This window comes from Dromiciops gliroides, chromosome 1 (genome assembly GCF_019393635.1).
Source record: "Dromiciops gliroides isolate mDroGli1 chromosome 1, mDroGli1.pri, whole genome shotgun sequence".
Classification (NCBI taxonomy): Eukaryota; Metazoa; Chordata; class Mammalia; order Microbiotheria; family Microbiotheriidae; genus Dromiciops; species Dromiciops gliroides.
The window spans coordinates 575,315,802-575,330,608 of NC_057861.1; the positions used below are offsets into that span (position 1 = coordinate 575,315,802).

Here is a 14,807-nt window from a genome sequence, read left to right on the forward strand (position 1 = left end):
TTTTGTTTACTTATTTTCATCGAGTTGATTGATTGCAGGAATGGACTTATTTTCCAAAAAAGACTATCTGTCTGTGACATCTGAAACAAGCTCATGAGGATAACAATAATACTCTTTAAAATGAAGCATATTTTTTAACCCTGTCATGTTTACTCCAGCTAAAACTACTTTCTGACTTCCTATGGTTTTCCCCCCTCTGTACTCTACTCTCTGTACATTTGGCCTTTACTACTGCTTTTGTTAACTGTTAACTGTGTATGTCTTGTCTCTTTGAGGGCAAGGTCCATCCATGTCTTATACATATGTACTCTGTTCCCCTCACCTCTTAGCTGAGTTTTCTGTTCATAGTGTAGGTGCTTAATGAACTCTTTTATTTATGTCCATATATAGATAGGTACCTGAGAAATTACTAGGGATACCTAAGGAAACTGATTTATTTTGTCACATCAAAATTTTCCCCCAACCTCAGTGCAATTGGGAGCCATAATTGTTGTTATTATTTGTATTGTGGCTTATGTAGTCCCCCTTCAATACACATACATATGCATTTTGCTAAGTCTTGGTCATCATTTTAAATTTATATTTTCTTTATGAGTGCTATTCTAAGTGGGATTAATTGAGCTCCTGGGAAAGGATATTTATTAAATGGACCTTTGGAATTGTGTTGTTTTTTAATACACTTACTATTTATAGAGGAAGTCAGTAATCTTAATGGTAATGGGGTTGCAAAAAAGAAAACTGGTCACAGATAAATCTGAGGCCTAATGAAGAAAAATAAAATGTGTGGAAACTTGTTCTTACTTGATTTTCTTTATTCTTTATCCCTTCTACCTTTCACTACTCAATAAGATTCTTCTTGATGAACTCTCTTCCACCAAACATTGGGCATCCATGCATGTTTCAGATCATAGTGGATTTCACTACCGCCAATTCTTGTTAAAGTCTTTGATAAGCCAAACTGTGACCGACAATGCTGTATTGGAACAGAGCCCTTTGGTAAGTGAGCAAATCCCAGATCTTCCAAAAGATGATGATGAAGAAGACACATCAGCAGAGCACCACAGGGCAGTGGATCTTTCCCGTCTTCTAGAGGAAGAAGTTGAACTCAGCACGGATCTCATTGATAACTACCCAGGACATGAAACTCTCTGGTGTCATAGGTAAGAGAAATCTATTTCTGAAGCCTGAAGCTTCAGGCCTGCTCTTCTGAACACTGTTCCCAGAGGGATGAATCTGTATCCAGTAGTAGTATTGTATTGACACAAAGCTCACCTGCATATGGGGTAGGTGTTGTAACAGCTTTTGCTTGACTAATAACTGACAGGAATATTCCTATGGAGAATTTAAAAGCCCCATGGGTGGCTGGATGATTGTCACTATTTTTCTTAGTATTCACAGGGTTCTGCTAATCTTTACCATTATCTTAAGCCCCTACCATGATTTTTTAAGGGTTTCTGTAATATTTAGTATCAGTTTATTTTCTTTTTAAAATAATATTTATTGGGGCAGCTAGATGGCTCAGTGGATGGAGCACTGGCCCTGGAGTCAGGAGTACCTGAGTTCAAATCCGGCCTCAGATACTTAATACTTAACTAGCTGCGTGACCCTGGGCAAGTCACTTAACCCCAATTGCCTCACTAGAAAAAAAATAATAATAATAATATTTATTTTTCCCAGTTATATGAAAAAAACCACAATTTTTAACATTCATTGTTTTGCTTTGTTTTTCAGTTTTGAGTTTGAAATTCTATCCCTTCCTTGCTCCCCTTCCTTACTCCCTGAGATGATAGGCAATCTGACAAAGGTATCTGATATATATGCAGTCACGTAAAAAACGTTGCCATGTTAGTAATTTTGCCCAACAATGATGTTTTACCAAAGAGAATCCATGCTTAGTTGTATCAGTTCAAATCACCAAGCATTTAGCAAGGACCTGCTTCATGCCACACACTGGGGATATAACACAAAAATATAGAGTCCCTGCCTATCAAGAAGCTCACATTTTATGTGACTCCTCAAACCTTATCATGTATGTAAACTGTTACCTTGTCTGCTTTTCTTGGCACTTCTCTTGAAAGTTTGTTTGCTTTTCTTTTTGTATTCCCAGCACTTAGTATAGTGCCTGGCACATAATAGGCACTTAATCAGTGTTTATTAAAATTGATGAATTGTCAGAAGAGGAAGTACTTGCTAACAATCCCAGATAATAATAATAGCTAATATTTATATAATATTCTAAGATTTGCAAAGCATTTTTATACATTATCTTGTTTGTTCTCATATTTATCAGATCTGAATTAGTGTAAACTTTTGGTATAAGAGGACATATCCTTCCAAAATATATTATCTACTGGTTGAACTACATACCCCCAAATTCCACCTCTCACATAGTTTATCTCACTCTCGTTCAGTTGGGATAATACCTTGTCACTATAAACATTAATGATACATTAGCCGTCATAATTGTTTTTTGTGTATTTTATATTTAACTTTGTCTTCATGTTGATTTCCTCTCAATAGAATGTAAGGTCTTCTGCAGCAGAGACTGTTCTGTTTTTGTTTTTTCATCCCTAGCACCTTGTAAAGAGTGTGGCACGTAAGAGGTATTTAATAAATACATTTTAGAGAGATGAATGAGTTCCATCTATATAATCAGGAAAACTGACTCTATGTGAATAACTTCCTCAGGAAGTAAGATAAATTAAAGGTTTATTTTTTTAATTGTATATTTTTAAATTATTAGAGGTTTCCCCTTTCCCAGCCTGCTCAAGTTTTCATACTGTTGGGACATTTCCTCTGCTGATGCTCTATCACTTGGTAAAGTTAGAGGATTAATAGGAGATTTATTTCCTCTGGGACTGTTTACACAGTACTTCCATTAATAATGATTTTGTTTAAACCAAGAACACATCAAGGGAAAAACCAAAATGAAGCTGTTGAGTGGTTGGGAAAATTGTTATTACTGAACAAAGTAAATAATACTTTAAATAATAGTAAAAAGAAATATTCCAAACCATAGACAGGAAAATTGTCCTTTTAACTCCCTTTCCTGCAAAGTTTATCTATAAACTGTGAAGAGATATAGTAGCAGATTAGATAATTAATATATTACACTTCCAAGAAAATCCTATTCCAGTATCTTTGGGTTCTTTAAAGTTATACCAGCGGAGTTCCTGCTGTGACTCATTCTACTTAAATTATGGTAAGGCTTTTGAGGTGTATTAGAAAGATAGATGAAATAAACTCTAAAGGGCTTAGAGTTAGTGCAGTAGAAGTTTGGAAGTACATATGATTTTCTGCCATAGACATGTTCCTAAGAGGTTATGTATATGGCTTAATTTTTTTTAAAGTTCAGTTAAATTTGAAATACTCTTGGAATATTTTGTTATTTAAATGAGCACCCCATCATTTTTCTAAAGCAAATAACATTCTAATGCAAACCATCGAACTAGTATACCTTTGGGGTTTGGTTTGGAGGACAAGAGAGGATTTGTTTTTATATAGTCTGTGTTTTGTACTGAATGTTACCACATTGCAAGAGATGACCATAGGTATTTTGTAGTATAAACTTTAAAGGCTGGGGAAGGGACTGCATCTATTTAAGTTGCTTTTTTCAGCACCCACCTTAGCACTTTGTGCATATGAATGACCTGCTACTGTTTTGTGTCTTGACATGGAGGCAACCCTAGGATCTTGCCTGTTATGCTAGAGAAAGCAAGTTTTAAAGAAAGGTTTGAATACAGGTCCCTCATGATAAGCTAGTATGTGTCTGTTATCTGAGTGCCGGCCTCATACAGGGTAGAGAGACTCATCACCAGAAGGTTGCCTTCCAATTGATGGATTATTTTGGTGACAGCAATTCATGAATTAGTAGTGATTGAGTTTAGGGGAAATGTTCATATGGTTTCTGGATTATAAGGCAAACTGCAATAATTGTACTTAAAAAGTTGTACTTCTAAAGGAAGACCACGGTAGAAGCCATGACCTAAACACAAAGGGAAGGGGCTTAAGTTCCTCTGATTGCTGAATTCTTAACTTTTGGTCAGGCTGGTTGGATTGATTTTTCTTTTAATACTACATAGAGAGGGGCAGCTAGGTGGCACAGTGGATAAAGTACCAGCCCTGGATTCAGGAGGACCTGAGTTCAAATCCAGTCTCAGACACTTGACACATATCAGCTGTGTGACCTGGGCAAGTCACTTAACCCTCATTGCCCCACAAACAAAACTAAACAAAACAAAAAAAACCCTAAAACTACACGTAGCAACAATTTAGCTGGAATCATTCTGCTTTGTTTAAATGTGATATTCTGTTTTTCATCTGGTAACAAACCTAAATTGTCATTCTCAGTTTCATAGGTTTTTAACCCTCCCCCCACCACCCTAAATACAAAATACTGTAACAAAGTCTAATGAGTAAATTAAGAGCTACAAGACTGTACAATGATGCACATTTCTTAAACAGCTACTCTTCCCCACAAATAAGCATCTTTTGTAAAGGAATAAGCATATTAATTTGAACTTGGGCCCTGTGTTTGAAAGCACCACCTTTTTTCAGTGTTGCCTGACCTAACTTTGACTAAATTTTATTCTTTCTTTTCAATTCCTGGCCTCTTCTTTTACAAAGGCGGCATGTGTTCTACCTTCAGCACCACTTAAACAGTAAGCTTCCTCACAGCCTGATTCGACTATCACCCGTGGACAGCAGTGGTGGGACTTTAAATGACTTACATCTCAGTCCAGCAGTCAGTCATATGACTCAGGCCATGGATGTGGATGGCTTAAATGACTCTAACAAGCAAGGCTATTCCCAAGAAACTAAGCGCCTAAAACGGACACCAGCTCAGGACTCCCTTGGCCTAGAAATGGAACACAGGTTTATTGAACAAATTTTGTCCACCTGCCGAAATGTAGAGCAAGCCAGGTTTGCTAATGCTTATAGGAAATGGCTGGTTACTTTGAGTCAGTGAAAGAGAGAGACGTCCTGTAGGGTTTTATTTTAGTGCAATATCACTTTCTTTTCCTTTCCATTCTTACTTACACAGTTGCACGTATTGGCTTCTCACCCTTTATGATCAGTTTTAAGGTTTATAGGAAGACTCTTGTGTCATTTATTTTGTCATGAACAGGGAGTTCTTTTGTAGGGGAAAAAACATTTTTCTAGTATATAGTGAGTCTTAAATTTTGAGAAAAAAATCACATACTTTGCATTTCTGCTTTGGGCAGCTTCATATTCTGTTCTCATGACTTCCCCCCCTTTTTTTTGTCAGGAAGTTTATTTGTTAACTTGCTATCATTTTTAAAAATCCTTTAAAACATGATGAAATTTCTAATGACTAACTTCAAATAACTCGATCCAATTTTTGGTTTGGGAAACATATGGATATGTGAAAATAAAAACAAATTCTGGTTCTAATGTGCTGTAGTTGTAGACTAAACTAACTAAAGTCAGTAGCGTTGGGTTTTAAGCATAAAACCCTGTTCAGAGATTACCAATTTATCAAAGGATTATCAATTTAGAACCCTAACTTTAAGAGGTTATGTTACTACATTACTGGAAAATTATTTTAAGTATACATCCTGATTATTTTTCCTTTAAATTGGCATAGGCTACAAATACCCAACTTGAACCCTATGTAATTAGGTCTTTTGTACCAAGTTTTTTTTTTTAATTAATTTTTACTATCTTTCTTCACAGATTTGTTGGTTTGGGGAATCAGATTAATTAAACATGGGGATTTGTCCATAAGAAGTTCACCTATAATTTATTTTATTGATTTACCAAATCAACAAACCATTTATCTTACTTATATTTCTGAAAATTTATGAGGTACACTACAGAATTCTAATGAGATGAATATTAAAGGTTTTGAGGAGAAATAAACATGGGGGCATTTTAAGAAATAGATTAAAAATTTACATTTTCATACTGAAATTGTCAAGACCGAGGACTCAACAATCTACTTTAAAATTCATCATATCCATTGTCTATATATATTTTGAAGCCAGGGTTTCTGTCCCAGGGTTTCTCTCTTGCTTTTCTTTAACCCCAAGGGTTAAAAATAGTAGTGGGAGTTACTGCTCTCCCTGTTTTCATTAGCTAATAATGTCTACCCATAGTTAATTCCTTATCATCTGTCCTGTCTTGCCATATCCCTTTGTTATTTCTTGTCATTTGCCTTTTGTTGCTTGTATATTGTTTTCCTTCCTGTATTCCTTCAACAAGAAGTACCCCACCTTTATTTCTTGTCTCACAGAAAAAGGACCAGGAAGGATATAAGAGTATGATCAGTCCTATTAATACCAAATTGGCAGAAGTTCCTAACCAAGATGGGAATACTTTTAACTCCCTGGCTCTCAGGGAGGGATGTGAGCAGTAGAAGTAGAGATGCAACCTCACCCTACCTCCTGTGCTTCCAAGTTTCACTTTTTTGTTGTGGGGGAAAGAGGACCCAGGAGAAAAATAAATCCTTGCTATTTCACTCTTATGAAAACCCCAGATTAACTTGAATTTTAAGGCATTATAGGATAATGGAAAAAGTCCTGGATTTTAGATTTAAAGGGCATGAGTTCAAATCCCACCTCTGCTACTTATTACTTGGGTAACTTTGAACAAGTCACTTTACCTCTTGGACCTCAGGTTTTTTTCACCTGTGAAATGAAATCATTGGTTCTTTCCAGCTGTAAAACCTATAAAGATAGGTTTCTCTCAAGGGGATACAAAATTTACCCTTTATTTTGGCATCATAGCTCTGTTCAGTGACAATCAGACAGTGAGCCTTAACAGGGTCCCAGGAAAAATTGGCCAGCCTGGCCCTAGTGGACCTAGAGACCTTACATGTATAACCAGCTGCTGCTGGGCTTCTTCCTTGGGGCAAAAGTGACTGTTCTGCAGACCTTTCAATCTATATCCTTATCCTTGTGAATATGGTCCTATGCCCTGATATACAAAGCCCTTTTCAGCAGAAGTTCCTGAATCTAATACCTCAGGGTCTGGAACCTTTATGATTAGTCATTAGCTTGGGATTCTTTCTTAGTGTTAACATACAAGTGGAGAAGATATAGCAGGTCCAGTCCATCCTGCTAGTGTACATAGCCAACCATTGCCTCCATACAGTATTAAGTTTCTTTTCCAAGCTTCATTTTAAATGTCCTCAGTAATAGACTTCTCACATTTTTTGTGATTTTTCTATTTGAGAAAAACTTCTGGAATATTTTCAGTAGTAAAGTGAAACTTTTTGGTCCAATTTTTCCACTACTAACACTGGTCTTATGAATTCAGGACCTTCTTATGCCTTCTCTAGAACAGCTTTCATTTTAATGTGGACAGCCTTAAGGTTTTTCATGGCAATGTCATTCCCCTAATTGAAATAATTCAGTTCTTAAATCAACATTGGTCTTCTTATCAAGGTTAGAGCAATAAGTGATTATTGACAGTTGGAGAAGAGGAAGGATATAAGTGAACTGCTTGGTATCAGAAATTTCTGTGTTAATTTTTTTTTTCTAAAATATATGTGTGAAGCCAAAGGTTTCCCCTGCAAAAACAGAAAAATACAAACACAGTTTTCGTTGTATAATTGCATTGATTCTTACCAACTCTAGCAGCATGGTACAAATAACTCTTCAATAAGAGGCAGTGTTAGAGAAGTAGGAATAAGTAAGATCTTTTGTAATAGAAGGTTGTATGTTAAAGGCCCCCCATTTTTTTCTGGAAAGGTCAAGGTGGGGCAGCTAGGTGGCACAGTAGATGAAGCACTGGCCCTGGATTCAGGAGGACCTGAGTTCAAATCTGGCCTTAGACACTTGACACTTACTAGCTGTGTGACCTTGGGCAAGTCACTTAACACTCATTGCCCCCCCCCCAAAAAAGTCAAGGGGGAAGAGGTCTGAAGGTAAATTGGCTATTCTCCAATATTGAAAGACCACCCCATCCTCATGGTAAAAAATGCAGGCAAGTAATGCCCTCAGTAAGGAATTCAGAGTGACCCTATGGTAAATGAACTCATTCTAGCCTTGAAATTGTAACTTTTTTTCCCTCAAGGTTTCCTACTTTTTGGATGCAGTATTCGTAAACTATACTGTGTGCCTTGCTCAAAGAGTAGAGTATAAGAGATAGTGACTGGACTTGTGATTTCATTGATCTAGGGAACTACCCAGTAGGTTAAGAAAACACCTACCAATTCAGGTAGGCATCTTTTCTTCAAATAGAACCTTAGATAGTTGAGAGTTTAGGTGACTTGCCAAGGATTACAAGGTCAAGATATGACTGAGGCAGGACTTGAATCCAGGTCTGACTGATTTTGAGGTCAGCTCTTTATCTATTACTTTACCTCTCAAAGATGATAATGAGATGATTAATTCCAGCAATATATGTGTATGTGTGTATATATGTACATATCTACATATTTAAAAGTATCTTTCACAACTGGAAGTGTTTATTTAGGTGCTGGTGTAACATCCCATTTGGGATAGGTGATATAAACATTGGTTAACTCTCCTTCCAGGCACAGTTGTTTAAAAGTGCCTGAGAGTTCTAAAGCCAGTTCCACTACATTAAGATCATTCCTTTGACCATTTTAAGGTATCAGAATCAGACCTTAAGAGGGCAATATTTTTGTACCTGTGGGGTTTACCTGTTTGTTGAGATGTGTATTGGATTTGTCTGTCTGCGTTTTTTCCCCAACTTCTGAACAATGAAATTCACCTCTTATGATATTTCTTAAACTCACTACTGACTTATTAGGGGAAACTAACCTAGACTTTGAAAGTCCTTTTTTTCTCAATACTGCTAAGTGAAAATAAAACAACTGATACAGATTGCTACCTTACTGTTAAAATATGGATTTTTGTTCATACTGATTTATTCCAAAATTCATTAACATATAAGAAACAGCAACTTTTCTAAAGTGGCTTTTTGTGTGTGCTCCAGGTAGCATGTTTGGGGTGTTACTTAAGTTCAGGTCATGTGATACCTTTGGCTTCTAGCTGACCAGAGAGAAAGAGAGAGAGAGAGAGAGATGCACACACGCCTATACATATGTGTATGTATTTACAGACATATACAAATAAATATATGCTTTTGAATTATTTTTAAAATGCATTGTGACTTTGAGAAAGGTAATTTCTAATTCCCTTTTTTTCCCCACTTGATCTAAGAGTGTGATTCAAGAGGCTAAGTAATGGATACAATCTAATCCTAAACTTGTTGGGTGACAGTAATTGTCCCCTGTGCCTCAATTTCCTCATATTCTAGAGTGTCGTTTTTGCCACTAGAAGTTAACATGTTGTCCTTAAATTTAAAAACATCCCCGAAAGCAAATTTTGTAGAAAAATTTAAATAATTTTTAATAGTTACACCTTTTTTATTTTTCATATGAGATCTTTAGTTGGATCCACTTTACACCCATTAGCACCTTAAAGTGCCCATCCCCAAAGTACAATGTGCTCTAGAATCCTATTTTATGGAAGAGGGATTTGAGATAGGAATTGCTGGAAAAGTCTAACATCCATGTGAGTTGTAAAGAAAAAAGCCATGGTCAGACCAATGGAAAGGCATAGTAAAAAGAGCCCTAGATTTCATGTTCATATCTCAGTTTTATTAGTTTACTGCCTGTGTGACCATGGGCAAGTCACTTCTGGGCCTCATTTTCCTTATTGGTTAATAGATAAGAGGCTTGGACTAAATGATTGACTCAAGTTGTTATTTTCTCTCTACAGCCTCTCTGTTTTTTAAGATTTAAAACATATAACTTTTTACATAAAACATATAACTGTGTTTATTAGGGTACCTGTATTCTTTAAAGCAGGATTATAATTATTTAAATCTAATTTTAGAGGCAGAAACCAAAAAGAACTTGAAAAATACTGACAACTATATCTAGTGCCCAAGGAGTCATTCAGATGTAAACTGTTAGATAATAGTAACTTGATTTCAGTAGATTTCTCAGTAAAGGGAATGTCATTTTTGTGTTATAGGTTGTTGACACGCACAAATAGGATGTTTTGGCTTATATTTTTATTTAGTAATTAAGGTTTCCATGCACTTTACCAAGAATTGGTTATTATTTCCTTAAAACCAGGTGTTTTTTTCCTATTTGAGATATCCCATTTAAAAGGCCACCCATATATTTTTAAGGGTTACCATGCAACCTTTTTTTACAAAAAGAGCTGCGGTATTGCCTCTTTAAAGAAAAAACAGGCATTATTTTAAATGAATCCTTTGTCTTGGTTTATTCAAAGCCTGAGTTAATTCAGAATTTCAGGCTTGACAAAAAACAACTGAAAAACATAAAATTACACAGAAGTGAAAATTTAAAATGTGAATGTATGAAGAGGTGCAAATAGTAGAAGAAAAAATAATTTTAAGTAATAATTTGTGGCTTCATAATACTTTTCTTCCCTAAGATCCCAAAGTGCTTTACATAGCGTTAGAGCCTCCAACATACAGTATGTTTTGCAGGCTAGGCAAACAATGAACAAGTTGTGATTCTGGGAGACTAGTCCTTTGAGACTGCCTCCCATACCAGCCTTTGGTACTATTAATTAAGCAGGCTCAGGCTCACTTCCTTCTTAGCACTATCAGAAACCAAACTCTTTACTCAGAAACATAAGTTATAATAATGAGGTATCATAGTCTGCTGAATAAATCCTGTGCTTCCATGAATATTAACTATAGTCAATTTATGCTTTCCAAATACTAGTATAGTCAGTGATACTAACCCTGACATTTCCTTTATTAGTGTGTAATTACCTCTCAGGGTATAAGGATCCTTAGTAAATTTAGGATAAACTTTTTATAGTCAGTGGCAAAAAGAAAAAAAATAGAGGCATAATTGCCTAATATATTACTAGCTCTCAACATTTTTAGAATAGATAGTATTTTATATAAATCACTAGCTAACATAGGAGCTGGTAACCTGCTTTGAGATTGCCTTGTTGCGCATCTATGCTGCTCCCATCCCCATAATACATATTGTAAGCATACTTTACTATGTATCTTATATGAAAATTATTTATATATTTCCATATTCTCCATGTTTCAGGGAAGGCAGGAGAGAATGTATATGTTTTGTACTTTCAGTTGCTGTAGAATTAACAAGTTTGAAAATTTGAGGAGAATGAACACTAAAGGTACACGTGCTTATTAACAAATGTTTTGCCTCGTAAGATGTCTATCTGCTAGACAGTATTTATGTCCATGCCATCTGTAGTTCAGTGTAGAGAATGAAATTGTTTAAGATTAGGGTTAAAATTGTCTTAGTTCTGTTATTTGGCCCTTCGGGTATGTTTGAATTGGAAGAAATATCATTCAAGAGAATTTTGGTAGAACATTATTATGGAGAAGCAAATTATCTCTTTCGGGGTGATGATTGTAAATGAACATTGTGACTCTCCTGCTGCATGATCATAACAAATAAAATTTTGATTATTCTGCTACATAGAATATCAATATAAGATGAAATGGAATTTAGATTTGATAGGTTTCAAAAAGTGTTTTCTTTTACATTTACATTATCACCCATATTTTGACAAGACCTTTTCTTCATGTATTGTTACTAAATACAGTCTTTCTGACTCAAAAAGGTCTCCCCTCTATAACTGAGATGGAAGGTTGACCCAAGCCCACATGTGCCTGAATTAATCAGATAATTGTGTAAACCTTTTACTCTGTTTTGGGCATCACTCCCCTTCAGGGGAATAGAGAATCAGGATACTCTGGAGCTTTCCATAAATACCATTAGAGTCAGCCTTAATGTGGGGCATGGCAATCACTTTCTCTAAGTACTATGCAGTATCATGCAGAAATGTTTACTTTTTACATTATATAAAATTTATATCAGATAAGAATTTTTCATATTTTGAAAAGGACAAGTGAACATATGAACAATTTAAAAATCATTATTATGCATATTCATATTTATTTAGTTTTCAGTTATTTCCCTCATTTCTCATTACTTGGCATTTGATATGGGTATATTCTTATTTAATAAAAAGTTGAGTGCAGGCTAAGTAAAAATGCACGTCATCAGTGTTCAATAAATACTTATCGGCAAAGTCACTGTGTAAGTCAAACTGACAAAAAACCTTAAACAATGAAGGTGAATGTTGGCACCCATTATTTGAATAGAATTTAGTGAAATTGTTTAACATTTTGACATTTGACGTTCTTTTGAGATGAATTATTTTGACTTCATTGTTTTTTAAAAGTGTGCTAAGAATATGATTTGCTTACGATATGATCAAGAGATAAAAATTGAAAAAAATTTGGGTGGTATTCCCCAGTGCATAATCATTTTTCATTAGATTTATCACTAAATTGTTTTGAGAGGTCTGTTGTAGTCTTAGAAGCTAACCAGATTATATTTTGATGTCAGGTTTTGTTTAGTTTTAGGTGCCATTTATTTCCTCAGTTGCTGTGGCTTTTCAGTATTTTTCTTAATAGTAATGATTAAAATGTGAAAATAGTATAAATATTTATCTACTTGTATAATGGTTTTTAGGGGCATCTTTCCTGGGATAAAATCTGTTAACCTTCACAAATAATAAAGATGGAAGTATCAAGAACTTGAAAATTTTTGAGTAAGATTGAGAATTGCAAAACTTTCAGAAAATGTTTGAGAGAATTTTCCTGGGTTCCTAATAAATCTGTAAAAGCAGTACAAGAGGGGATATCTAGTTGGCACAGTGGATAAAGCACCAGCCCTGGATTTAGGAGGACCTGAGTTCAAATCTGGCCTCAGACACTTGACGCTTACTAGCTGTGTGACCCTGGGCAAGTCACTTAACCCTCATTGTCCCATGCCAAGGGGGAAAAAAAAAAGAAGGCAGTACGAGAGATGGCAATTGATTGTCATGGCTATAACGGGTTTTTTGAGCAACGAATCTGTTGTTTATGCATATACTATCATCTAAAAGAAAATACTTAAATTGAGATGAATTGATCCTTTTGAGTTGACAAACTAAAAATTACAAGATTGTCAAAATGTAGCACATAATAGAAATAATTTTCTTCCTTTTACTATAACAGTGAAAAAGACAAATGATTATTCCTGAAATTATCAAAAGAGAAAATCATATTGAGACACTAAAAATAAGTAAGTGGATAGATCTTTTCATTACTAGTCAATGTTGTAGTCACCTGGAATGTGGAACACTTCTAGTGTTAATATTTCTTACAGATATTTCTGTTATTAGAATTTACTACCTGTGTTACTTATATGTTGTATGGGTTTTCCAAATGTTGAAAATTGAGTAAGTTGCAGTTCAAGTTTGAAATTGTTTTAAGATGGCATTTAAATAGCTCATGTTCAAATGGATAGAAAACCTGTGGTACCTGTGTTATCTTGGGCATTAAAGACAAGTTTGATTAACTTTTCTTTTTGAGGATATTAAATTCATTTGCTGCACTAATATTTTCTTAAATTGCACTGTTGATTTTCCCCCCATTAAAGCAAACTGCACAAATCCTTTTTTTCATTGTTCATCTCAAAGTCATTTTAGTAACTAGTGATTTCAAGTTATGTCAGTGGTATCCTCATTCTTAGATCATAGACATCATAGAAAAATAAAACAAATTGATACAAAGTATGAATGCTAAGCATATATATTATCTATATTTCATACCCCACTCCAAAACCCTAACAACGGATACTAAATTCCAAGACTAATGTAATGGTTTTTGTTTATGGTACTTTGGTCATGATAATTTTTTTTAATTGGGAAAAATTAATGATGGAAGCAACCTTATGGCATTTTCTCAGTTTTCCTTCATCTCCATCCTAGTATACATTTTAAAGCAACTAACCAAATTTTGCCAAGCTTTATTTCAAAAGGAAAAGAAAATTCCATGCCATGTGAAATGCCATGATACTCTGATTAGACTAATACCTTATTGTTGTTTTTAAATTGTGTATACTCAATTTATGCTATTTCCATAAATAACAGTTAATGTTGCATGTTAATTATATATGTATACATATTTTATTTTCCTTTAATTCTAATAATATAATAATGTGTATTAACAACCATCCCTAGAGTTATAATCTTCCTATTCAGCTGTCTTCCAGTACTTTATGGTACAATTTAAGTGATTATGAGTGGCACAGAAATAGAATGGACTATCCTTTTTTTCCACTTAATTTGGTTTTACACGTTTTAGCAACAGAGTATACTAAGCACAGCCATAAATTATTTTATTTCTGTAGAAAATGGAAAATAATGTATCTTTTTTCCTTTGCTAAATGTTGTCAGTTTTAAAATAAACTCTTTGTCTCCTAAAATAAATGTCATGGAGTTGGTGTGTGTTTTTTACATTGATATTAGTCTACTTTGCTGCCCAGTTTAATTGCCACTTGGGGAAGACAATTGTTTTCCTACTGAAACCAGTAATTTGATTATATGCAGCATGGGAGGAATAAAAGAAAAATGTCAGTTCACTCAAGACTTGCCTGAAATAGCTTGTAGATGCAATCCAAAAACAAAATAGTAAAATGACTACCACTAGTTTTTAAAAATACATTATTGGGGCAGCTAGGTGGCACAGTAGATAGAGCACCGGCCCTGGATTCAGGAGGACCTGAATTCAAATCCAGCCTTAGACACTTGACACTTATTAGCTGTGTGACCCTGGGCAAGCCACTTAACCCCAATTGCCTCACCCCTCCTCCAGAAAATACATTATCTATAGTTAAATAGACTTATTTACCAACTACTGTGCTAGTAGAAGGTCCATTCACATTTTTCAGGCAGAGAGAAACATCATGACAGAAGTAAAGGTAGATCTAGGTTTCCTCCCCAATGTTTTCTAAA

At 34.9% G+C, this 14,807-nt stretch overlaps 1 protein-coding gene across 3 annotated transcripts in view; it reads left to right on the top strand.

Annotated features, from left to right (window-relative positions):
• Positions 1-14,807, top strand: part of PTAR1 (protein prenyltransferase alpha subunit repeat containing 1) — a 99,934-nt gene that overhangs the window by 36,043 nt on the left and 49,084 nt on the right. For 2 of the 3 annotated variants that reach the window (XM_043976133.1, XM_043976134.1), the window contains 2 exons: positions 850-1,160; positions 4,627-13,922. The exons of the other annotated variant lie outside the window; for it this stretch is intronic. In XM_043976133.1, the coding sequence (XP_043832068.1) occupies positions 850-1,160; positions 4,627-4,969 (654 nt within the window). In that variant the 3' untranslated portion in view covers positions 4,970-13,922. Of the gene's footprint in view, positions 1-849; positions 1,161-4,626; positions 13,923-14,807 lie in introns of those variants that run through there. 3 annotated transcript variants of the gene reach the window in all.